The sequence below is a fragment of the Gobio gobio genome, assembly GCF_949357685.1.
Source record: "Gobio gobio genome assembly, chromosome: 25".
In the NCBI taxonomy this organism is placed as follows: domain Eukaryota; kingdom Metazoa; phylum Chordata; class Actinopteri; order Cypriniformes; family Gobionidae; genus Gobio; species Gobio gobio.
The window spans coordinates 1008465-1035986 of record NC_137121.1 but is presented as its reverse complement, the minus strand read 5'-3'; the positions used below and the strand labels follow the sequence as shown (position 1 = coordinate 1035986).

The following is a 27522-nucleotide window of genomic DNA, read 5'->3' as shown; positions in this document are numbered from 1 at the left end:
TTCTCACACAATGCAGTTAAACAGACCCTGATAGAGTCAATAATCGATTCTTGAGCCATTGATTAACCATTTCAGCACGGACAGAACTTGCTAACATCACACTTAAGAAGGCACACCTTAAGAAACCTCCTAGTATATAGTTCGGAGAACACGCCTAGAAATGGAATACCTTTAGTTAAGTTATACCTTTAGAGTCATCGTAGCGCACTAAGAGACAACGCTATCGGGAAATGCAGCCCTGATATCTGGAAAAATTATTTACGGGAAGTTGAATAGAAATGTCTGTTGTTTAAACAAATAAATAATGTATATTTTAAACCTTTCTGTCACATAATTTACTAATTCATCAAGTACTTTTTCCTCTAGAGGCCTGATATAGACTATCAATGGATCACTGACTGGTAACATTCTTACTTTATAAATCACAAAGCATGCCTTTTCAATTAATTTTAAGAATTTTAGTAAAAATATTTGCTCATGACAGTAAATCATTGTGTAGATGGATACATACATACAATTTGTCCTCCACTAAAAATTTTACCACATTTTAAAATGTAATTTTGCAGCATCTCTGGGAGTAAATGTTGTAATTTTGGACTTATTTGGAATATTTTCTTACAGCTCTATGTCTGCATACTTACTGATGTACAGAAAAGGTGAGTATTTTATTTAGTGCTGCACCCAAACTTGTAAACATACACTATAAAGAGGTTTCTGTGTGTATTCAGTTCATTTTATTAACAATGCCTCCTGGAAATATAAAAGAGATACTGAATTTCAGGAAGCAACTTGATTGCTTTTGCATTTGACATATAATGTCTTCTCAAGAGTGAAAATTGGGCCTATATATCTCTGACTACATGAATCCTGAGATAAATAATTTATATTTAATTACATTAAATTTAAATGCAATACAATCATCATACTTGCAAACAAAATGTCTCAGGTTATGGATGTAACCTGGTTCCCTGAGAGGGATTGCGATGCTGCGTTATGGCTTTACACTATGGGATCGCTTCTGTATGAGCTGGGGTCTGAAGCATATGTAGAATACAACCCAATCACATTGACCGAAGAATGGTCAGGTGACAGGATGTCAGTACATCATGAAGACCATAAATACATTGCCGAAAGATTCTAATTGTATGAAGTATAACCAGACCTCAAATAAGCACTGGTTATAGTTATGTTTTATAGGGAGGGAAACACTAACTATCTTCATGTTTATGGCAAAACAGAAAACATTAATACAGCAAGATAACACCATATATCGCATTAATAAAAAACTTGCGAACTATAAGCAAGAATATAAATGAATACTTCTCATGTATTCACAAGTTATCTTTCAAACACATTGACAAAAAAAAGTCATAAAATCTAAAATCTATGAGGCTATTGGCTCCATAAATGTTGGCTAAATAAATACTATAATCCTAATACAAAATAAGTATTTTATGAGTAACACAAGACATGTTTGTTCAATGCACATCAATTGGGTCATTTACGTGAATCGTGCAGAACCAGAGAGTTTTTGTTTTGGGTTGGGGGGGGGGGGGTAGGTTTTGGTGCACGCGTGTCACGTTACCGAACGGTTTCCGAGTGCAATCTTTAACAGTTCACAGTCGGCTTGTTTTAAGCGCGGAACACACTTCAATCCGAGTTCCCACACAAACGTATTAAGTATTCAGTCCATTTTATCACGAAATTCAAATGATAAATGCCGTTTTGACGCTGTATGTGGCGTGACTCGTCACTGATCACAGCTCAAGCAGCCGCGCGACGCGCACGCGATCATCTGTGAAGGCGATCAAACATCTCTTACTAAATAATAAACATGAATGACCATCTGAAGGTATGCTGAGGATACATTACAACTTACTGTCATGTATATATGTGGTGTAATTGCTAAATCAGTGTTTCGACGGCGGAAAGACGTCAATATAACTGCTTGTAAACTAAATAATGTCATGTAACGTTAGCATCACATTTACCTCAGGCAGTCATTCAGTGTCCACAGAATTTTATTCACTAGAGAAATCAACTCTTTCACTAAATATATGCACTATATTAGCATTTATATTCATTATATTCTACTTAACCTGTTAGGGATGTCTTGATTATTTCATGCATGTTAAATAAACCTGTCATGAAAATGACAGACACTGTGTATAAGTTATTATATTTCAACAACGAATTGGAGAAAAAAAAACTATTTTATAATTAGATTTAGAAGTTAATGCAAAAACTGCCTTATGTGAAGTTTACATGTTTGCATACAATGTGTTATTTGAGTGTTGATTATTATATCTAAAAATAAATAGCAACTGAATTTAGATATAATTTAATTAATTCAAGGACAGACACTTTTTTTCTTTTTCAGTAAACCACTGTTAAATATAAAAAATAAATAAAAAGCAATTTTGTAAAACTGCTGTACCGAACCGTGATTTCAAAACCGAAGTACGTACCGAACCATCAGTTTTGTGTACTGTTACACCCCTACTGTTAGTCTTTCATTTTTTGTGTCATGCGTCACAACACTTCCTTGAGTTCCAGGCATTTCCATGTTGTATATAAAATCATTTTTAAAATATTAAATGTGTCATTCTCTTTAAGTCGCGCTCAGAAATGTGTCATTTGCACATTAGAATCACAAAAAAATTAGATTTTTTTGCCCCCGCGACACTGTCACCTTTTTTACTCTGAGGAGTTTGCAGGTCTGTCAATGATAACCAAGCAGGAAACAGATATACATTTAAAACCATAGGATCTTCTTGAGTAATTGTACGAACTTACGGTTAAAGCCACACCACTTTTGGTTTTATCAAAATACAGATTCAGATACAAATAATTTGGAGATTGTTACAGATACAGATAAAGATATTGGCTCTGCTGCACACCACTACTAAAGACAAAGAAGCTGATAAAATATGGTGTAACAAATATATGTACTGTGTTTTGCAAATAATAAATGAGTGAGTGTACATCATATTTCACAAATAAATAGAAACCATCCAAATTCCATGTAACCATTGAACAAATACCAAATCTAGTCTATACAAATACCTGTCAACTACAATCTCTCAGCTTAATTTTCTCACAAATGCAGTTCGCGCAGATTTTCTCACAAATGCAGTTTGCGCAGATTTTCTCACAAATGCAGTTCATGCAGATTTTCTCACAAATGCAGTTTGCACAGATTTTCTCACAAATGCAGTTTGCACAGATTTTCTCACAAATGCAGTTCGCGCAGATTTTCTCACAAATGCAGTTCGCGCAGATTTTCTCACAAATGCAGTTTGCGCAGATTTTCTCACAAATGCAGTTTGCGCAGATTTTCTCACAAATGCAGTTCATGCAGATTTTCTCACAAATGCAGTATGTGCAGATTTTCTCACAAATGCAGTTCATGCAGATTTTCTCACAAATGCAGTTTGCGCAGATTTTCTCACAAATACAGATCGTGCAGATTTTCTCACAAATGCAGTTTGCACAGATTTTCTCACAAATGCAGTTGAGTAACTTCCTCTTGCAAAACAGCAGATGGCGCTTTGGGTCAATTTACACTAGCCCAAGAAGCCCTGAAACATGTTTTCAGCTGACGAAAATGAGCGGTGAACAGCTGAGTTTCTGTCTTACTGTATCTATTATTTGAGATTTTCACTATGCCAACCCTATTTCAATAATAAAAAAAAAAAAATCATAATAATTTAAAGATAATATTGTTTATATGTAATATGGTATCAGTGCAAAATTAGTTACATAGTAAATTAGCTAGGGCTAGTTTTTTCTCATTAAAAATGCATCCATCCTCCATACCATTTATCCACTGTAGTGTAACGGGATATAAAAAATAATTTACTTTTATGTAATTTGTACATATGATTCAAACATTCAAGAACATTCAAAATGATGTAAGGGTGTATCGTATCACAATATATTGCAATACTAAAATGCAACAATGTATAGTGGATTAAAGTTTAGACAGATTAGTTTTGTATGAGATATTTTAATGTCACATCAAATATGGTAAATGCTGAAGGGCACACATTTGAGCTTTCATTTTTTATTAAATATTTTTAATAAATTAAAAATAAAATAGAAGTCTGGGCATCTCTGCTTAGACTGCTGCCCCCGCGACCCGGCCCTGGATAAAGTGGAAGAAGATGGATGGATGGATGGAAAAATAAAATATATTTTAAGCAGAGTAGGCTATATTATAAGCAGAATTATGAATATTTATTTTCTATTGTCACCATTTCCCGGGGGAGAAGGACCAAGCCCAGCCTATAAGTTCACATCTGATGCAATATCAAATTTAGCACTTAAATGAACTGTGTTAAAAGTAATAATTAAAAACTATAGCTTACCATTTGAACTATTTTGGATTTGTTCAAAGTATTGAGGGTGTATTGTACTGTATTGCAAGATCACTATTGTGTATCAAACTCAATTTTGAGAAAATCTGCACAAACTGCATTTGTGAGAAAATCTGCGCGAACTGCATTTGTGAGAAAATCTGCACAAACTGCATTTGTGAGAAAATCTGTGCAAACTGCATTTGTGAGAAAATTAAGCTGAGAGATTGTAATTGACAGGTATTTTTATGGACTAGATTTGGTATTTGTTCAAAGGTTACATGCAATTTGTAGGATCGTTTGTATTTATTTGTGAAATATGATGTAATTTACTCACTCATTTATTATTTGCAAAGCACAGTACATATATTTGTTACTCCTCTGCGTTTTCGCTCAAACTGACCTTTGTATTTGCAAATCGCTTTCTGTTCATTTGCAAGTTGAGTTTTTCCTTTACAAAGCAGATCGTGTTTGTTTGCAAAATGCTGGATTTGTTTGTTTAATTATGGCACAAAATTCACTCCATAATAAAACACCTGACCATTCTTCGGCTAATATGATTGGCTTGTTTTCCACACATGCTTCAAACACTGGCTCATGCAGAAGCGTCCCCATAGCCTAAACATCATAAGCTGTATCGAGTTCCACTCTAAAGGGAACGTTATATGCTATCAAACTATACAATTTCCAAATAATACATTTGTTTTTTTCTCATCTGTATAAAAGTGAAAAAAGAGGCTGCTGCTTCAGGACAAGATGAAGGCATACGGTAGGAGAGTCTTGTTATGCAAAGTTAAGTGTGCTTTAGTGCAGATTATAAACAGAGACATAACAGAGTGGTTTAGAGTTCAATTATATGTTCATGTAAACAGAAATGTGTGTCCTGAAACAAACATACCTATTAACAATTTAACCCCTTCCTTTGTGACACATTAGAAACATCATTCTGTCATCATTTACACTCTCACATCATTCAAACTTGCATGACTTGCTTTCTTCCGTGAAACACAAAATAAGGCCCTATGAAATATCTTGACAGATTATCTTTTCCTTCCTGTGTTGATATACTTTTAAACACAGTTTGGTCAGATGTATCTAAGGGCTACAATTTTCAATTATTCACAACAGACCCAACAATAATTTGCTACCTATTTTAGGTTATCATCTATTTTATTGGACAACAATTTGTAGCAGGTTCCATTTTTATCTAGTAGTACACTAGTATATAAATGAGTGCGAAGCTACAGGCATGAAATAAAAGCCAAAATTACACATTTTCATTCTGATTTTATGGTATTTTTAAAGTCAGCATGAAACTGACTGGCTCAGCGAAACTGAAAACTCGAAAGCTTCAAAGCCTTTTTTTAATTAGAATATTGTGATCTTATGTCACTGGGTTAAAATCCATCGCATTTCAGGGGTAAAGGGGGAACAAATCGTGGACCCTGTTAATGTTAACATGTTCTCAATTTCTTTCTATGGTTTTTACTTAAACTTCACATAATAGAAAACAAACCAAAATAATAAACATGACTTTCTCAGGCCACATGTAAAATTAGATCAATTATTAAAAAGATTATTAAAATTAATACGTATGGATGATAGTTGGTTACAGTAACAGTTCAGTTTATTCCCCTCACACTGACATGGCTGTTTACAGAGCAGAGGTCAGCTTTCTTTAATTCCAAAGGGAGAGATGGACTTTTGTCTTTATTATTATTTTGTGCTGTATTATTTGGATACTGTGTTATTTCTGTTCCAAAAGGCAGCAATAAATAACACTTTAAAATCTAAAGAGTGTTCATATGATTTTTTACACTGTTGTGAAATTAATGAATAAATAATAATCGTGAAACTGTGATTATTTCTCAGACTATAATTGTACCAACATGATCTATAATCATTGCATCCCTACCCCATGTCATTCCAAATATGACTTTCTTCTGTTAAACATAAAAGAAATTGAGAAACGTGAAACACTGTCTTTGTGACAGTGATTTGTTCATTGTGTTGGTCATAATTTATCTGTGGCTACACTATAATGGCTTCTTAATTCAGAATATGACTAAGATTGCGTTTGAGGACATGGTTGGAGAAATTAGCTATTGAAAAATTATATTTTAAGGCCGCTCAAATGAATGAAATGACTTGAAGATATAATTTCTGAGTGACCAATTATTCATTCAAAGACTTCAAAAGTCAATGATCTGATCTATCACTGCTGTGTATGGGTGAAGTTACACACAACACAGCTTGAATAAAGGGAGCTTATTTTATGTATAATCAAGTGCGTAGCAACCATTATAGTCCGCAATTTAAAACTCTGACGAACGCTGACAGAGTGACGAATCATTAATGAACGGCCATCACTACTATTCGCGCTGCAGCCTCTTCATTCAATTTTGCTTCTCTGCATTGGTCATGGAGTAATTTCTTCTTCATAGAGATATAAAGGTTATGGCACAATAAATCACTCTTTCAGTAAGATGTGTAATAGCGCCCCCTACCATATAACAGTGAAAACATGGAAAGCAGGACAATTCTGTCAATGGCAGGGAAATAATTAAAATTAACCTTAACAATGTATGGTAATATGGTCAATACTAGGATATCTGTTTTGATACTCAACTAAAATGAATATTTTTGCCTGTTAAAGGAGCAATGCAAAACCAACAAATCCTGAACAACATCCCAGAGTGAAGGTACAGTATTGTACATCAATATGAGCTCAAGTGTTAGAGAGGTGTGTGTGTGTGTGTGTGTGTGTGTGTGTGTGTGTGTGTGTGTGTGTGTGTGTGTGTGTGTGTGTGTGTGTGTGTGTGTGTGTGTGTGTGTGTGTGTGTGTGTGTGTGTGTGTGTGTGTGTGTGTGTGTGTGTGTGTGTGTGTGTGTGTGTGTGTGTGTGTGTGTGTGTGTGTGTGTGCAGGTTCGGATCCATTTGCAGTTTAAGTAAAACAATGTCAAAGTACAAGCAGGCTTTAGTCGAATCACCAGGGAGAACAGCAGTGTCAGAGGCAAGGCAGAGAGAATGGTCATAACAGGCAGAAGGTCAGGGCAGGTGGTAAACAATCAGAGTCCAGTATCCAGGCAAACAGTTAACAAGAGGCAGACAGAACAGGATCGTAAACCAGGGACGAAGCAGAGTCAGAACAAGATATTCATAGTGCCCGTTGCTTGTGGAAAAGGCAGTCTTCCATTCATCCCTTTCTCGAATGCGAATTAGGTTGGAGGCAGAGCAAAGATCCAGCTTGGTGAAGACCTTGGCAGTTCTTAACTGTTCTAAAGCAGCAGGAACCAAGGGTAATGGATACCTGAATTTCACTGTTATGTCTTTTAACCCCTAGAAGTCTGAGCTGTTTTGGGGCCCTTTAGAAGTTTTGACATGCTCTGACATTTGTGTTTTTTTCAGTTGCTTATAAACACATTAATGGCAAAAGTGTAATTACACTGTATTCAGCACAAACTGGGCTACCATAATATCTAAGCAACATGTATGTACATGCTTGTATTTTTGAGAGAAAAATGTTTATGCATGATTTTTGAGAAAACATTTTTTTTTTTTTTAATTAAGGCCTCAAAACACACAATAGATATATGTTGGCAAAAGATAATCCGTTGCTTTAAGAAATGAATAGCTTTTCATGAGGTGAATTAATGCTCAACGCGTCTCAAAACGTTGTAGCTGAAGTAAATTTACAGCGCTTCACTAGATGTGTTTGTATGAGTTGATGTGTGGGCGTCTACTCTGGATCGTCAGTATTTCAATTTGAAAGAGCGCGCGATCCGTGGGCGTGGCCGCATTAGCGGGTAATGAAGTGGCTCGCGGGTGACTGACATCTATCACTTTTCAACCAGATTACATAAACACAGAATATTTGTTTTCGATTTGGTTTACATTGTTTAAAACCTGACATTTCAGCGTTTCTTTAGACATATATCTCATGTTTGTGAGACAAGTATTCACTAAGCTAGAGTTCCTTTTCTGAAGACTATCTGAATGAACGTCTTTGACAGAGAGGCTGCAGATCGCGCATCATGTTTATTTTCTTTATTTTGCAAAAAGCAAAACATTTTGTTTTTATTGTGACTGTACACAAAAAAAAAGAAACTTAACAGATTATAATGATGTATAACACTTGCCTGAATGATAAAAAACGACAGAGGTATTTGAGTATCTTTGGCACTGATAAGAAAAAAAGAGAGCCGATCGCACCGGCGCAACCGCCGACTCTAGGGGGTTAACCCACGATAGTCAATGCATGGATAAAGCCCACCATCCTTCTTACCCACGAAGAAGAAACCTGCTGCTGCGGGAGAAGTGGATGGTTGAATGAATCCTGTATCCAGTTCCTCTTTGAAGTAGGCTTTCATAGCTTGATCCTCAGATTCAAAGAGTGGAAAGGTGCGGCCTCTGGGTGGTGTGGTACCTGGCAGCAGATCGATGGCACAGTCATTGGCACGGTCTGGTGGAAGTTGTGATGCTTCCGCTTTGCTGAAGGCCTCTTGGAGATCAGAGTATTCAGTACCCACAGCGTGCGGTTAGAAGTGTTGGATATGACAGTGGTTCTGATGGGTGTGATATCGGCGAAACTCAGACACTTGGATTGACCGGCAGGACTCCATCGGATGATCGGTTTGTTCTCATAGCCAGGAAAGCCCAGGATGATGGGATTATGTGGAGAGTGAATGACGTAAAAACAGATGATTTCTGTATGTGGGGCTGCCACTAACGACTATTTTTATATCGATTAATCTATCGACTAATTTATAACAATAATTTTCAACAATTTTACTTAAAAACCTTTAATTTAACTTGCAACATTGACCTTCAGTAGTGTACTATAAAAAAGTATAAACCAACATAACAAAAAAAAGAGAATATCAGCTAATACTTTTTATATAAAATAGTGTTGTCACGATACCAAAATTTTGACTTCGATACGATACCACACTAAAATACCTCAATACCGATACTGAATCCATACCATGGCAAAAAACAGTAAAAGTAATTGAATAATATGAAAGAACTAACTATTCATTGTTTTATCATTGTTTTAGGGTTAAAAAACCCCTAAAAACTCACTTGGCCGACATGTTCCTACCCTGCCCTGCTTCACACAGAACATTAGGCCCGGCCCTTTAAGAGCTGCATGGACCAAATTCATTGTAACACCCGATTTCTCATTCAACTCTGTATACGTTCACTAAAGACATATCCGACTGCGCTTACCCGAATACTCGCCAGGACGAGCATTTTTACATATTTTTTACCATTCAAACCCAATAATCCGCGAAACTGGCGTCGCGATCTGTCTGAGTGAAAGACGGCTGCGCATGCTTCAGGTCAGAGTCTGGCCGCACCACACTTTTCTGTTGCTTTCTTTTCCCTGAGCTGCGCGTATATATTTGACTGTTCAGCTTCCATTGTTTAGTGAACGGTCGAAGCAGAGCTCACACACGTCCTCACTCCTGCTGTCACACATCGACGCAAATGAAGAAATACTGCTCTTATTAGAGTGCTGTCATTTTTAAAGTACCAGTACTAATACAATTTCATGTCGTACCCAACTTACCCAGTCGACTAAAAATATTGACGTCGACAAATTAACAGCGTCGACGCAGTCGATTGTATCGACCAATCGTGACAGGCCTATCTGTATGTAGGATGCCCACTTGGAGACACAGGTCGATGGTGGTGTGTCGTACATGACCGTTCCCCAGAGGGCGCCGTCTAGCGCTGCCACTGCCAAAAGGAGAGTTGCATGGGATTAGTGGAATGTTGTGTTGCTGCACCAATTCCTCATAAGTAAAATGCATGCGGCCCCAGAGTCTATCAATGCCTTGGATGTGAGTGTTCTTGACTCATAGTTTACGCTGACTGGTAGATCAAAGCAGTTGTTGTTGGAAGTGGCTGAAATCAATAAACTCACCCTACAAGATGGATGTGACGGCTGGGTTGGATATTCTCCTCTCAGATGTGAATATCCTTGACAGTTCATTGGAGAAGTGCATGAAACCGCTGGATCTGTATATCGCAAAGTCTTCTGTAACAGGGACGCAGGCAGGTTGGGATCCATGTGCAGTTTATTTAAGTAAAACAATGTCAAAGTACAAGCAGGCTTTAGTCGAATCACCAGGGAGAACAGCAGTGTCAGAGGCAAGGCAGAGAGAATGGTCATAACAGGCAGAAGGTCAGGGCAGGTGGTAAACAATCAGAGTCCAGTATCCAGGCAAACAGTTAACAAGAGGCAGACAGAACAGGATCGTAAACCAGGGACGAAGCAGAGTGTGTGTGTGTGTGCTTGTAAGTCTTTGAGTTTAATAATTGTAGTTTAAAGTCTGTTCCTTGTTTAAACCTTATAATAAGATATTTGACTGGGTCATTTAGTCGCTCATAGTGGAATTTCTATGTCTGTTTTTGTTTTTTGCACTGTAACAGAATGAGCAGTCCATGATCAACCCAGGGAGCAGCACACAGAGTCACTCCTCAGGTAACCAATAACAACATGTGCAATTCGATTTACATAGTTGGAGATTCAGGTCCAGTCCATTGTAATGAATGAGAACATTTGATTTCTTGTCATAATCAGCCACTTTGTAAAACACATGTGTCTCATTGATGTTGCAGTTATTTATTCAAAGACTTATAGCATAGAATGTTGAGTGTGTTTTAAATTCCCTAAATACTAGAAAACCCTTAATACAGACTCAGTATGTGTGCAAAATAAATGTTACTGATGTAAGTATAAAGGAGAAGCTTGTGATGTGAAAGTATCTGAACTGTGTTTGTGTCTATGTAGAATCAAAGGACTATTCAAAGACATTTAAACTGAGACTGAAGGAGGAATTTCAGTATCTGAAGGAGGATAAATCACCTGGAGAGAGAAGACGACTACTGAACCATGTCTTCATTGAGCCCCACATCACAGAGGAACATGATTCTCACATCAGTGATAAAACACTGATCAACATCTTTGAAGGCCAGAATATCAGGAGAGTTTTGATGAAGGGTGAAGCTGGCATTGGAAAAACTGTGACTGTGCAGAAGTTCATCCTGGACTGGGCTGAAGAGAAGTCAAACCCTGAGATTGAATATGTATTACTGATCCCTTTCCAGAAGCTGAACATTATCAAAGAGACGGTGAAGGAGTGTAGCTTCATGGAGCTTCTGCAGCGATGCTTTAAAAACACTGAACATCTGAAGCCCACTGACTCTGACAGGATCATGCTGATCTTTGATGGACTACATGAGTTTAAACTCCCTCTGGAAAACACAAAGAAGATTACTGATATAAACAGACCAGCCTCAGTCTCTGATCTACTGACAAACCTCATCATGGGAAATCTGCTTCCAAACGCTCAGATCTGGATCACCAGCAGACCAGCAGCAGCCAATCAGATTCCTGCTGAATATATTGATCGTGTGACAGAGATCCAGGGCTTTAATGATAAACAGAAGGAGGAATATTTCAGAAAGAGCATCAGCGATCAGAGAATGTGTAGAGAAGTAATCAGTCACATCAGGACATCACCACGCATCAACAGCATGTGTTATTCACCAGATTACTGCAGAATCATCGCAGCGATTCCAGAGGAAATGTTCAAAAGAGGCAAAGATGATTTCCCCGAGACTCTCACTCAGATGTACAGCAGATTTCTGTTAGCTCAGACCGAACCGAATCGAGAGAGAAAAGAGACCATCATAGCTCTGGGGAAAATAGCGTTTGACCTGCTGGAAAACGGCAGCTCTCTCTTCAGTGATGAACCTTATGGACTCAGTGCTGAACGTGTTAAAGCAAGCTCATCAATCATAAAAGTGATAGATGAACAAAGCAAGCGTAAATCATTCTGTTTCATGAATCACAGAACACAGGAGTTTCTGGCAGCTTTATATGTGACTGAGATCATTAATGGAGGAAATATAGTCCATCTCAGAGATCTCTCCAGCCTGAATCTTGAATTTGGAGAGCAGAGCTTCACAGACTACAACTCGCTCCAGAAAGTGCTGAACATCACTCTACAGAAACAGATGGATCTCTTCTTCTGCTTCTTACTGGGTTTGACACTGGAGTCCAGTCAGAGAGCTTTAAAAGACCTCCTGACACAGAGAAGAAGAAGCAGATCTTCATCCAGTCAAGATGCAGTTCAACACATCAAAACCCTGATCATGAATTCCTCTTCAGAAAATGCAGTTGAAAGCAGTCTCCTGTTTGATGCTTTGAGAGAGCTGGATGACCGTTATCTAATCCAGGAGATAAAAACACTTCTGAAATCTGGACTCAGACTCTCTCCTGCTGAGTTTTCAGCTCTGATGATTGTGCTTCTGAACCCAGAACAGCAGCTGGATCAGATCAAATCTCCTCAATCAGAAGACCTGAAGGTGAAGGGGAATCAAGGGTTGAAAGACTCATGTGTTGTCCAGGTAATGTAGAAACAATTATTAATTTAATTTCATGCTTTGATATCTGGAATATTTTAGTAAAGGAGGGCAATTGCAACTATTGTTTAAATAATAAAATATATAATATGTTTCAGACCTTTCCATTGCATGATTTACTAATTTATCAAGGCATCTTTCCTCTAGATTCAAAATCCAGACTGTCAACTGAACACTGACTGGTAATATTCTTACATTATAAATCACAAATTTTCAATGGGCCCCATTACACGTGATCTCATGAAATATCTTTTTACATAGTTAACATAATATCTTAACATGTTCTGTATATGGTAGCAGTGCTATATAGCAGTCATTCCCAAACTGTGGTCCGCGGACCACTTGTGGTCCATGAGGGTACTGCAGGTGGTCCGTGGAAAGGCAAAATAAAATAAAATAAAATAATATTTTTTTACCATAATTTTACCAGGAAATTCCCATAAAAAAATAAAAAGTAAAAAGAAGATGTAGGCCTATATTGATATAACATTTGTATTAAATTGTCAAGTTATTGTGCGATTACTAAAATAGGCTAGTGGCGTTCAAGTTCAGTGCCGTTATGGATCGGTGGATAACAACAGGTTCTTTGAAGAGAAAAGAGACAGAGGCAGAAGTTACAAAAAATGAAGAGATTGACAGTGAGTCGGATGCATCTATGAGCCAGAATAAATAAATTAAATATGTTGTGTGCAGTAAACTTTCTTTTAACAAGCCTGTTGTACTGATGTGATGACTAGTTATAGTTTTAGTGCTAGTAAGCCTATTTAGAGGTGCGGAATAATTCAGGTAGGACTGTGTGTAGACATATTTTATTATGTGTGTTATGAGGTGGTCCGCAAAATTTTTTGATTACAAATAGTGGCCCACACACACAAAAAGTTTGAAAACCCCTGCTATATAGCACCTTAATCAAAGAACCGGTGAAGAACCTCTGAAGAACCGGTGAAGAACCTCTGAAGCACCAAAATTGGTGCTATATAGCACTTAAAACGGTTCCCCTATGATTACGAGCCAAGAATCATTTTTGGTGCCATATAGAACCTTTTTTTTTAGGGTGTAGCTCACTGAAGCTTTTATTCAGGATTACAGTGAATGACTTCGACCAAAACAATAACAAAAGCAGCGTTCTCTACGAGCTTTCTTCTGTATGTGATAATAATCCAGCGCATTAACCCTCTGGAGTCTGAGCTCTTTTGGGGCCCTTTAGAAGTTTTGAACTTCAAAACATACAATAGAAATGTGTTCACAAGACTTTTGACTCCAGCGTGTATTTGCCTAGAGTTTTTTCTTTATACTGATGTGAGAATCATTGAGCCTACTCATTCACATAAAACAATACACTGATTTAAAATTTGTTAGACCGTTTTTCTTCACAAAGCCAATATGCGAGGAGGCGTGATAGCTAATGAATAATGCTGGAGGACATATGAATAATGAATAATGCTGAGAGGACAAAAGAACATAATAGCCCATATAATGAGCTGCATACTGATTGAGCTTCAGGTAGGCCTGTGACAGAGAGCAACAGAGCAAAGGAAATATATATTTTTTGTAGTTTATTTTATTTGGAATGTAGTCAACAAAGGCCTATTATATTTTAAAATCAAAATTGAGTTTTTGCTTAAAACGATCTTTATTATCTGCCACAACAATTTATGATTTATTAAACCATAATTTATGATTTATTACACCAATTTATTAAAACAAAACAATTAATGAGATTAAAACCATGTTTTTACTCCAAACTTACTTTATATCACAAGTCAAATGTTTTAAATAACCTTATGTTATCTCATTTGGCTTTGGGTCAAAAAATTAGACAGAAAATCGTCTCGGTTACGTATGTAACCCTCGTTCCCTGAAGGAGGGAACGGAGACGTACGTCGGAACTGACCGACGAATTGGGATCTGTCTTCAGAGACCAGTCTACTTCGAGTGTATTAGAAACGAGCCAATTGTATTGGCATGCGGTCCACGCACCGCCCCGCACCGCGGGTATAAACACGGAAGTGGAGTACCGCATATTGCTTTTCCAACTGAGGAGCCGAATAAGTGACTCGGCCCTTCAGCGGAAGCACAGCACCTGGCGACGGGACGTACATCTCCGTTCCCTCCTTCAGGGAACGAGGGTTACATACGTAACCGAGACGTTCCCTTTCAGTCGGTCACGTTCGACGTACGTCGGAACTGACCGACGAATTGGGATCCCTACCAACACGCCAGAGATGCTGGCCCTTCCAGCGCCCTGCCTGAGCTCGCTGGACCACTCCTATGTTGGAGTGGGAGTCAGGGCTCCCGGCAGGGAAGGTCAGTCACTGCTGTTCCTGCAAGACCCACTCTGCGTGACTACTGGATAACGCTGGGAAGCGTGCCAGTCTCAGGGAGATGGAACGCTGCGGAGCCACATCCTCCAAGGGAGGAGAGGTGGAATACTCATAAGGACTAACCTATCAGGGTAGTGCAACATATGGCAGTCTCTGGGGTGGATCCAACCTGGTCCCAGGGGGGAAAGAACACACCCAGAGACGACAGAGCGGGGCTCTGTTAAGGGAAAGACACGGGGCTAGCCGAGTAGGGTAGCAGGTACCGTGGAAATACACATATGGGGTCGCCGTGAGGGGACCAACACATATGGAACCCAGCCTACACACACGTTCCACAAGCATACGGGTGCAGGCCTGGCGTCAGACGGCCGCAACGTCTGACACCGAAGGGGTGACGGAGGAGCTCGACAGGGTTCACCATTTCTGGGGAACACAACTGGAGAAGATAAACGCACGAATCCGGCCATAGGCGGGAGTGGCGTAGCAAGCCGACACAGGAACGGGCACTTCACGTCTACCGGCCGTTGGAGGCGAGTACACGGGAAGAAACCGGCTCCACACGGAGGCTATAGAATCTAGCGAACGTGTTAGGTGTCGCCCAGCCCGCAGCTCTACAGATGTCTGTCAGCGAGGCGCCTTGAGCCAGCGCCCAGGAGGAGGCAACACTCCTTGTGGAGTGCGCTCGCAACCCGAACGGGCAAGGCACGTCTTGCGATTGGTACGCTAAAGACGATAGCATCCACTATCCAGTGGGCTAACCTCTGCTTGGAGACAGCCTTTCCCTTCTGCTGCCTCCATAACAGACGAAGAGCTGCTCTGAGGTCCTAAAGCTTTGTGTCCAGTCAACGTAAGCGCGAAGTCGCGGACGGGACATAAAGCCAGGGCTGGGTCTGCCTCCTCCGAGGGCAGCGCTTGCAGGTTCATCACCTGGTCCCGAAAGGGAGTGGTAGGAACCTTGGGCACGTATCCGGGCCGGGGTCTCAGGATGACGTGAGAGTTACCGGGACCGAATTCTAGGCACGATTCGTAGACCGAAGCGCATGCAGGTCCCCCACCCTCTTGATTGAGGTCAATGCAGTCAGGAGTACCGTCTTCATAGACAGGATTTTTAACTCAACGGACTGCAAAGGCTCAAAAGGAGGGCCCTGAAGTGCTCTGAGCACCAGGGCTAAGTCCCAAGAGGGTAGCGAGATAGAACAAGGAGGATTTAGTCTCCTCGCATCTCAGAGGAACCTGACGATTAAGTCGTGCTTCCCTAAGGTTTTACCTTCAACTACATCGTGATACGCCGCTATTGCTGCGACGTACACTTTCAGGGTGGAGGGAGACAGCCTTCGCTCCAACCCATCTTGTAGGAAAGAAAGCACAACATTAATCGAACACTTCAGGGGGTCTTCTGGCGAGAAGAACACCACTCAACGAACAGGTTCCACTTCAGGGCATAGAGGCGCCTCGTAGAGGGGGCTCTAGCTGAAGTGATGGTGTCTACCACTGCCTGTGGCAGGCCACCAAGAACCTCCGCGTCCCGTCCAGGGACCAGACATGGAGTTTCCAGAGGTCTAGACGCAGGTGCCATAGAGTGCCCCCTCCCTGAGAAAGAAGGTCCTTCCTCAGGGGAATCGGCCAGGGTGGGGCTGTCGCGAGGAGTGTAAAATCGGGGAACCAGGTCCGGTTGGGCCAGTAGGGCGCAACTAGCAAGACCTGCTCCTCGTCCTCCCTGACCTTGCACAGAGTCTGTGCTAGAAGGCTCACTGGGGAAAACGCATATTTGCGTAGGTCCCGGGGCCAGCTGTGCGCCAGTGCATCTGTGCCGAGGGTACCCCCGTTCAGGGAATAGTACCACTGGCAATGGGACGAGTCCGGAGTGGCAAACAGGTCTACCTGTGCGGCTCCGAAAAGGTCCCATATCAGCTGGACGCTCCGGGGGTGGAGACGCCACTCTCCCGGAAGTGGACACTGACGAGAGAGCTTGTCGGCTGTCTGGTTCAGCGCACCAGGGATGTGAATGGCACGAAGCGACCTCAGATGCTTCTGACTCCACAGGAGGAGGTGGCGGGCGAGTTGGAGCATGCGACGGGAGCGCAGACCACCCTGACGGTTGATGTACACAACGGCCGCAGTGCTGTCCGTGCGGACCAGTACGTGTTTGTGCTGAAGCAGCTTCTTGAAGCGACTTAGCGCAAGATGTACCGCCATTAACTCCAGGCAATTGATATGCCAATGCAGCTGGGGCCCCGTCCACAGACCCGAGACTGCATGCCCGTTGTACGTGGCCCCCCAACCCGTGGCTGAGGCATCTGTGAATACCACAACATGCCTGGACACCTGTCTCAAGGGCACTCCGGCCCGTAAGAACGAGGGGTCCGACCAAGGGTTGAAGGTTTGGCGACAGTACGGGGTAACTGGGACCCGATACTGGCCGCTCTGCCACGCCCACCTCGGAACTCGGTCGTGTAGCCAGCGCTGAAGCGGTCTCATATGAAGCAATCCGAGCGGCGTTACCGCGGCTGCAGATGCCATATGCCCCAGGAGCCTCTGAAAGAATTTCAGTGGGACCACCGTCCTGCTCTTGAATGTATTCAAGCAGTTCAACACTGACTGGACTCGTTCCTCTGTGAGGCGCGCAGTCCGATTGACCGAATCCAGCTCTATGCCGAGATAAGAGATCCTCTCCGTGGGACAGAGTTTGCTCTTCTCTCGGTTGACCCGAAGGCCCAACAGGCTGAGGTGACGGAGCACCAGGTCCCTGTGTTCGCACAACTGCTCCCGAGACTGGGCGAGTATAAGCCAGTCGTCGAGATAGTTGAGAATGCGAACGCCGCGTTCTCTGAGCGGAACAATGGCTGCCTCCACGACTTTCTTAAAGACGCGGGGCGACAGGGACGGCCCGAAGGGCAAGACTTTGTACTGATATGCCTTCCCCTCGAACGCAAAGCATAAGAACGGTCTGTGTCGAGGGAGAATAGAGACATGAAAGTACGCGTCCTTCAGGTCGATCGCTGCAAACCAATCTTGGGGACGGATGCATTCGAAAATGCATTTCTGCGTTTGCATTCTGAACGGAAGCTTGTGCAGGGCCCGTTTCAGAACACGCAGGTCCAAGATTGGCCGTAACCCACCGCCTTTCTTGGGTACAATGAAGTAGGGGCTGTAGAACCCCGACTTCATATCGGCTGGAGGAACCGGCTCGACCGCGTCCTTCGCCAGTAGGACATCGATCTCTGACCGCAAGACATGGGCATCACTGCTCCGCACGGAGGTGAAGAGGATGCCCTTGTGCTTGGGAGGCCGGTACGCGAACTGAGTCGCGTAGCCGAGTCTGATAGTACGGATGAGCCAGCGAGACGGTCTGGGGGCTCTCTTAGCCAGGCCCCCAGAAGCCGTGCAAGCGGGACCAATGGCACCACAGACGTACCCGGGGTGGGGCAGCGAGGTGGAACGCTCAGACCCAACCCGGACGGCCCGGAGGCGACCCGGAGTGGGTCTGATCGTTCCAGGGTGGGGCAGTGTGTGGGAGAGAAGGCCCGGGGGCGTCCTCTAGCCTCACACCACCCCCTGGCGAAGAAGAGAGGGGAAGCCAGGAGTGGCAAGGCCCGGGGGCGTCGCACACAGCCGGCTTGAGCCTCTCTGGGCCCAGGGACAAAGGAAACTGCTCTGAGAACGTGGGTACCGCTGGACTCCGGAGAGCCAGCGGCAGGACCGAAACCGAAAAATATATTCTCCCCCCGGTCCTCCTCCGGGGGAGGGAGGGGTGCGGACACCGACTCCCTGAGCAGTTCCCCTCTTGCTGGGCTGCCCGTTTCAGGGCCGCTTGCCCTTGTGCTTGCCAGCGGACTTTGCGGGACCCTGGACGGGTTGGGCGCCTCCCTTGCGCCCGGCCACCTGCTGCCTGGGTGGAGGCTACTGCTTGGCTTAGCAGGGGCGGAGGCGGACGCAGGGAGACACCCTCGGCGACAAGCAGATGGAGGTGCTGCGGACGACGACTGGGTGGAGGCAGCAGCTGGTCGTCGTGGCAGGAAGTTTTTTATTTATTTATTTATTTATTTGTTTTTTTTTTATTATTATTTTTTACCTCCATCTGCTTCTGGGCCACCAAGAACTGCTGGGCACAGTTCTTGATGACGTCGCCGAAGAGGCCAGCCTGACAGACAGGGGCGTTGAGGAACCGAACTTTGTCGGGCTCACGCATATCTGCCAGGTTAGCCCCAGCTTTCTGGACCACTAGTGTGGACATCGCCTGACCCAGGGAGCGTGCAGTGACTTCCGTCACCCGGAGGGCGAGGTCCATCACAACACGCAGTTCCTGCATAACCCCTGGGTCGGGACTACCCTCGTGCATGCAGGACAGAGGGCAGTGAGAGAGGGAAAAAACTTAAACATTATGGCCCTTTTGGCGTTCCATATTTTGGCACCAAATAGTTCCACACTGCTAAGTTTTTCCAATGCACATCCGGGCAGCCACCCCAGAAAGCATGGCTGTCAACTCTGAATCTGATTCAGCATGAGCACACTATTATAGTGGAAAACTCAGCATCATCATTTCCAGCGCATAACAGCCCTCTCTCCGATGCAGCAATTGACATCTGTCCTCCGCCAGAGCCCCAAATGAAACGCTAGATCCCCCCTTTTTTCAAAAAAGGACCAGCAATCCCATCCGTAAGCTACCAGCAGGCATGTGAGACAATGAGCGTGGCCGTCCGACTTGACGGCACACGGCGCGCTGAACACTCAAGCCTCCAAGAAAGAGGCACGGTGAACAACGCGCCGACGTGGTCATGTTCTCATAAGGGAACATGAACCACCCACAAACAAAGTCTCAGCATGCTTGTGATGCTATAGAGGAGTGGGGGCCCACGGGGAATGTACCCGGCGGGGAAGCCCCACTATAATCCTCAGGCCACCAAGACTTATTAGCCAAAGTAGACCTTTTCTGGTGCACCAGAAAAGGAACTAGATCGGGGAATAAGCAATGGGACTCAACCCCGTTTGAGGTATCATAGTCTCGACCGCGCACCAGAGGACCGAGTGACGCGCTGGGTTGCCGTGGCAACCCCCGCTGTCAGCCGGCGCCAGACGGCACACGGCGCGCTGAACGCTCGAGCCCGAACAACGCGCCGACGTGACCACGTTCTCCTGGGAGAACGCGGATCACCCACGAACGCAATCTCAAATGTTTATATGCGAGAGAGATCGTGGCCGTCAAATGAGGACAGGAAACAACCGCATCCAGAAACACACGGTTTGAATGACATCTTGAAAAAGACGCAGGGTCAAACCGTGTTGCTCTTTTTAGAAGGAAATGCTCTTTTAGAAGTGCTGAAGCGCTCAGGGAGATGACCGCGGCTCACAGCAGTCCGATTGCAAGCCTGCATGTGAGCACTCAAGAACGGAAACGCCCAGCCAACCAACACAGGAACAAGTGTATGTTGCAGCGGCCGCTCGCTGACTCGCGCCGTCACACCAGCACCCAGGTAAGAGAGCGATCCTCCTCGAGACTCGTTTAAACACTCTTCGCAGAAACAGCTTGATACAGCAAACCGTTCGGCTCCGAAGTTAAAAAAGCAATATGCGGTACTCCACTTCCGTGTTTATACCCGCGGTGCGGGGCGGTGCGTGGACCGCATGCCAATACAATTGGCTCGTTTCTAATACACTCGAAGTAGACTGGTCTCTGAAGACAGATCCCAATTCGTCGGTCAGTTCCGACGTACGTCGAACGTGACCGACTGAAAGGGAAATATCATTTTACAATATTCTGCATAATTATAAAAGCTCAAATAGCATTGCATTATAAATATAATCTATTATGAAAACACCCAACATGGTATAAATAACACAGATAAGCCATATATTGTCGCAATTGTGTGTTTATTATCTTCAAACGTGTCTATCTGCATGTTATAGTGATTTCTGGAAGCTGTTTACGTCAGAGAGAATGTCACATGATATCTTCTTCATCTACCGTATATGGACTACGTGTGCACGGAGCGCCCTCCTGCTGCCAGTATGAACTGAAAAACCGAACACAGAGAATCCAGCGCTCATAATGATAACATCTGTGATTGAATAAATAATACTTCTCTGTATAGACATTTGACACTGACATATGAGAATTTATCAATATTTGGTAACACTTTACTTGAAGGGGTGTGCATAAGACTGACATGTCACCTTCATTATCATGACATGATACTTGTCATGAATATGAAGGAGTTTTATGCATGTTTATGACAACTGTCATTAAGTGTCATTCGCTCAATTATGTCATTTTTAATGCAAAGATGACATTATTTGAGATGTTTTTGTTATGACAACTTGAGATAAACCAAGACAACATAACTTGTCATAAATCTTTTTTCAGTGGTACAAGTTAAATTTGTCATTTAAAATGTCATTAAGTGTTAATACTCTGTCAAATTATTTTATAACAGCGTTGTGAATATTTTTCAGTTCATAATGTTTTTTAAAAAAAGTTTCCTAAATAGTTAATTACAGCATCCCACACATTTATATTTTCTTGAAATGCTTTTTTATAAGTCTAGCTAAGACACCATCATAATGGCGTACACCTAACCAGTGGTGCCATGCTATCATTTTGAGGTGAGTTTTCACTGTTATACAATAATTTGACATTTGAGTATTGACACTTAATGACATTTTAATGACAAAATTCAACTTGTACCACTGTAGTTTAGGTCAAGGAAAATATTTATGACACTGTTATAAAATAATTTGACAGAGTATTGACACTTAATGACATTTTAATGACAAATTCAACTTGTACCACTGTAGTTTAGGTCAAGGAAAATATTCTTTCACTTTAATACTTAAGTTTGATAATTAATCTGCTATGTCATGTTTATGACAGGTTATGTTGTCTTGGTAATGTCAAGTTGTCATGACAAAGACACTAAAAGGTTATGATGTATTGGTTTATGTCAAGTTGTCATTACTAAGACATCTCAAATAATGTCATCTTTGCATTAAAAATGACATAATTGAGCGAATGACACATAATGACAGTTGTCATGAACATGCATAAAAACTCCTTCATATTCATGACAAGTGGCATGTCATGATTATGAAGGTGTCATGTCAGTCTTATGCACACCCCTTCAAGTAAAGTGTTACCCAATATTTTACCTCATCTGCACACTTTTGAACTAAAAGCCCTGAGGAATGTTGTTTTGTCGTGAGTCTTCATGAGGAGAATAGAGGAGTTTTTTATGAATGAGATCAGCTGATGCTCGTATTACAATCAAAGGTACAGACGCGGTTTTCATATTCATAACTCCTGACACATATTAACAAATTACGGTCACTATATGACTTGGAGAATAAAACAGAGGTCAAAAATGGAAGCTTGAGTCTTAGATATTTTAAATGATGTATAGTTTGTCAAGTTAATTACTTACATATGACAGTAATTTTGAGCTAATTTAAACAAAGAAAGCGTCAGTGCGTCCTCGCGCAGGTTTTTGCGTTTAATATTCACAGATGCATACAGAGTAAACTTAGCCTACTTACACACAGCGGTGGATCGTTTCTTTCAGAAATGAACAGCTTGTCATGGAGAATTATTCCAGGATTATTAAACGCGTCTCAAAATGATGTAGTTGAAGTAGGAATGCAGTACTTGATGTGTTTGTTTGAGATGATGTGTGTGTGGGCGTCGTTGACTCCGGAGCCTCAGTATTTGAATCTCAATAGAGTTCGTGCTTCGTGGGCGTGGTCGCATTAGTGTATAATGAGCCGCTCAGGAACGACTAACATCTCTCTGCTTTCAAACGGATTACATAAACACAGAATATTTGTTATTGATTTGGTTTACAACGTTTAAAACCTGACATTTCAGCGTTTCTTTAGAAATATGTCTCATGTTTGTGAGACAAGTATTCACTAAGCTAGAGGTCATTTTCTGAAGACTATCTGAATGAACGTCTTTGAGAGAGAGGCTGCAGATCGCGCATCATGTTCATTTTCTTTATTTTGCAAAAAGCACAACTATTTGTTTTTATTGCGACTGTACACAAAAAAAAGAAACTTAACAGATTATAATGATGTATAACACTTGCCTGAATGATAAAAAACAAGTTATTTGAGTCTCTTTGGCACTGATAGGAAAAAAAGCGAGCTGATCGTGGCGGCGCGACCGCAGACTCAAGAGGGTTAACTAAGTACATGTCAAATGAACTGTAACAGACAAAGCAATAGTGACACATGGTAAAAACACTGTTACTCACACTTGTGTGTTGCGTATTTCTGTCAGATACAGTATAGGAGGAGCTAGGGATGGAGGAGGGTAATTAGCTCCTGAGCAACGCGATAGCTGTTGATAATACTAATCGAGCTTATGTATGGATGCTGTGATAGGCGTTGTATTCCTGTAGGTAGATGTGGATCAGCTGACAGTCAGCTGATGCAAGCTGGACTGACATGACTTGCCAGAGCTAACGCTATGCTTGATTTCATCCATGCTTTCTTAATCACAAGGATGAGAATACAAATACTGTTTTTCCACAACTCAGCACGTTAAAACATTGTGTAACCCTTAGAGGCGTCTCTACAGTTTTGTTGTTGGAGTAATCATGTGTTTGCGTCTTTCTCATATTTACTGCTACATAAAATGCACAAATTAGTGGGTGGGGCTAAACAGGATTTTCTTCTGCAAAAGCAGTCTTTCATCACACTTTTACATTATAATGTGACAAAATATCCATAACTACCGATTTATTTTGCATTATTATCAGAAATTAAGAATTATTTGTGTCATAAATAGCTCAGATATTTAATACTTTTAAGATCAAAGTTAAATCAGAATATGTATTGTAAAAATGTTTCTGTAACAGCTTTATTTTCAAGAAAAAAATATTATGCATACTACGTGTTTTCGAAGATTTGTTCTTACTGTATTCATGTCGAGATCACAGCATTCACTGATCAACAGACTGCATGTACTCAATGCTCATCACTGCAGATTTTCATGTGATGGGAAGAGGTCTAAAAATAATGCTATAATCAACACTTTCACCATTCGTTCATCTCCACAGCTGTAATGGTAAAATAAATGTAGTAAAAGTATTCGAGAGGGGTTCCACATGTTACAAAGCTCGTAGAATAAGGAGGAAGAAGACAGGGTCGGCAGGGACTGTTTATTCAGAACTCTCAGATACAAACAAAATAAACTCATTCTATCCCATAATGCACCGCAATAACGAGTGTATAGCCGATGTACACACAACGGCTGTCCAAATTCACTCTCTCATTTTCATTTACTCCATCAAGTGAAATATATGCTAGTGGACTAATGTAGGGAAGAGATAATGAGGGTTTAGGGGGTGATTTCATATTCAGCCTTTCTCTCTTCGTGCAGACCACGCCCTCTCCGCCACAAAATGCAATACTCCTTTCAAATGCAAAGATGTCAGCCAATCACAACAGTGGGCATTTTCACTGAAGTCTCACAGCAGACACGCCCCTTCAAACAGAGCATTCAAGCCAGAGGGCTAATATCAGTGGGGCAAAAAAGTATTTAGTCAGCCACCAATTATGTTCAAAAAGTTCTCCCACTTAAAAATATGAGAGAGGCCTATAATTTTCATCATAAGTACACTTCATCTATGAGAGACAGAATGAGAAAACAAATCCAGAAAAGCACATTGTCTGATTTTTAAAGAATTTATTTGCAAATTATGGTGGAAAATAAGTATTTGGTCAATAACTAAAATTGATCTCAATACTTTTTTATATACCCTTTGTTGGCAATGACAGAGGTCAAACGTTTTCTGTAAGTCTCCACAAGGTTTTTACACACTGTTGCTGGTAGTTTGGCCCATTCCTCATGCAGATCTCCTCTAGAGCAGTGATGTTTGACCCATTCCTCATGCAGATCTCCTCTAGAGCAGTGATGTTTGACCCATTCCTCATGCAGATCTCCTCTAGAGCAGTGATGTTTGGCCCATTCCTCATGCAGATCTCCTCTAGAGCAGTGATGTTTGACCCATTCCTCATGCAGATCTCCTCTAGAGCAGTGATGTTTGGCCCATTCCTCATGCAGATCTCCTCTAGAGCAGTGATGTTTGGCCCATTCCTCATGCAGATCTCCTCTAGAGCAGTGATGTTTGACCCATTCCTCATGCAGATCTCCTCTAGAGCAGTGATGTTTGGCCCATTCCTCATGCAGATCTCCTCTAGAGCAGTGATGTTTGACCCATTCCTCATGCAGATCTCCTCTAGAGCAGTGATGTTTGACCCATTCCTCATGCAGATCTCCTCTAGAGCGGTGATGTTTGACCCATTCCTCATGCAGATCTCCTCTAGAGCAGTGATGTTTGACCCATTCCTCATGCAGATCTCCTCTAGAGCAGTGATGTTTGACCCATTCCTCATGCAGATCTCCTCTAGAGCGGTGATGTTTGACCCATTCCTCATGCAGATCTCCTCTAGAGCAGTGATGTTTGACCCATTCCTCATGCAGATCTCCTCTAGAGCAGTGATGTTTTGGGGCTGTCGCTGGGCAACATGGATTTTCAACTCCCTCCAAAGATTTTCTATGGGGTTGAGACCTGGAGACTGGCTAGGCCACTCCAGGACCTTGAAATGCTTCTTACGGAGCCTCTCCTTCGTTGCCTGGGCGGTGTGTTAGGGATCATTTTCATGCTGAAAGACCCAGCCACGTTTCATCTTCAATGCTCTTGCTGATGGAAGGAGGTTTTTACTCAAGGCCCCATTCATTCTTTCCTTTACACGGATCAGTCGTCCTGGTCCCTTTGCAGAAAAACAGCCCCAAAGCATGATGTTTCCACCCCCATGCTTCACAGTGGGTATGGTGTTATTTGGATGCAACTCTGCATTCTTTCTCCTCCAAACACGACAAGTTTTACCAAAAGGTTCTATTTTGGTTTCATCTGACCATATGACATTCTCCCAATCCTCTTCTGGATCATCCAAATGCTCTCTAGCAAACTTCAGACGAGCACAGACATGTCCTGGCTTAAGTAGGGGGACACGTCTGGCACTGCAGGATTTGAGTCCATGTTGGCGTAGTGTGTTACTGATCGTAGCCTTTGTTACTGTGGTCCCAGCTCTCTGCAGGTCATTCACTAGGTCCCCCCGTGTGGTTCTGGGATTTTTGCTCACCGTTCTTGTGAGATATATCACCACGGGGTGAGATATTGTGTGGAGCCCCAGATCGAGGGAGATTATCAGTGGTCTTGTATGTCTTCTGGTGTCCTTTGACAGCTCTTTGGTCTTGGCTATAGTGGAGTTTGGAGTCTGACTGTTCGGCTGTGGACAGGTGTCTTTTATACTGATAACCAGTTCAAACATGGGCCATTAATACAGGTAACAAGTGGAATACAGAGGAGCCTCTTAAATAAGAAGTTACAGGTCTGTGAGAGCCAGAAATCTTGCTTTTTTGTAGGTGACCAAATACTTATTTTCCAATATAATTTGCAAATAAATTCTTTAAAAATCAGACAATGTGATTTTCTGGATTTTTTCTCTCATTCTGTCTCTCATAGTTGAAGTGTACCTATGATGACAATTACAGGCCTGTCTCATCTTTTTAAGTGGGAGAACTTGCACAATTGGTGGCTGACTAAATACTTTTTTGCCCCACTGTATTTCTAAATTATGACATTTTGTGATGTAAAAATTCCTTTAAATTCCTTTAAATTCAGCTCATGAGAATCGATATAATCGAGAATCGAAAACTGACCTTAATATAACGGTTTGATAACCACACCCACCACCACTGTAAAAGGTCGCACACTCATATAAGGCAGATATTACGTCCAGCAAGGTCCACCAATCAGAGAGGTTCCCGAAGTTCAATAGATGTTAACATTAATGGAGAATATCTCATGTTTTTTTTTTTCTCTCTGGGTGCTTGAGCCCCCGAGATCGGTACCTATGCATATAACAGTGAAAACACAGAAAGCAGGACAATTCTGTCAATGGCAGGGAAAGTTAAAAGGAATCTTAACAAAGTATGGTTATGGTCAATACTATGGTCAATATCTGTAATGATACTCAACTAAAATGTATATTTTTGCTTGTTAAAGGAGAAATGCAAAATCAAAGAACCCTGACCAACATCATACCAGTGTGAAGGTATAGTATTTGTACATCAATATGAGATCATAATAAGATATTTGACTGGGTCATTTAGTCGCTCATAGTGGAATTTCTATGTCTGTTTTTGTTTTTTGCACTGTAACAGAATGAGCAGTCCATGATCAACCCAGGGAGCAGCACACAGAGTCACTCCTCAGGTAACCAATAACAACATGTGCAATTCGATTTACATAGTTGGAGATTCAGGTCCAGTCCATTGTAATGAATGAGAACATTTGATTTCTTGTCATAATCAGCCACTTTGTAAAACACATGTGTCTCATTGA

At 42.0% G+C, this 27522-nt stretch overlaps 1 protein-coding gene across 5 annotated transcripts in view; it reads left to right on the top strand.

Annotated features, from left to right (window-relative positions):
- Positions 1 to 27522, top strand: part of LOC307122289 (uncharacterized protein) — a 196596-nt gene that overhangs the window by 40244 nt on the left and 128830 nt on the right. For all 5 annotated transcript variants that reach the window (XM_079810337.1, XM_079810334.1, XM_079810336.1 and 2 more), the window contains 9 exons: positions 367 to 401; positions 622 to 656; positions 5085 to 5127; positions 7015 to 7060; positions 10797 to 10848; positions 11158 to 12779; positions 12942 to 12976; positions 27184 to 27232; positions 27342 to 27393. In XM_079810337.1, coding sequence (XP_079666463.1) covers positions 367 to 401; positions 622 to 656; positions 5085 to 5127; positions 7015 to 7060; positions 10797 to 10848; positions 11158 to 12779; positions 12942 to 12976; positions 27184 to 27232; positions 27342 to 27393 — 1969 coding nt within the window. The remainder of the gene's footprint in view (positions 1 to 366; positions 402 to 621; positions 657 to 5084; positions 5128 to 7014; positions 7061 to 10796; positions 10849 to 11157; positions 12780 to 12941; positions 12977 to 27183; positions 27233 to 27341; positions 27394 to 27522) is intronic.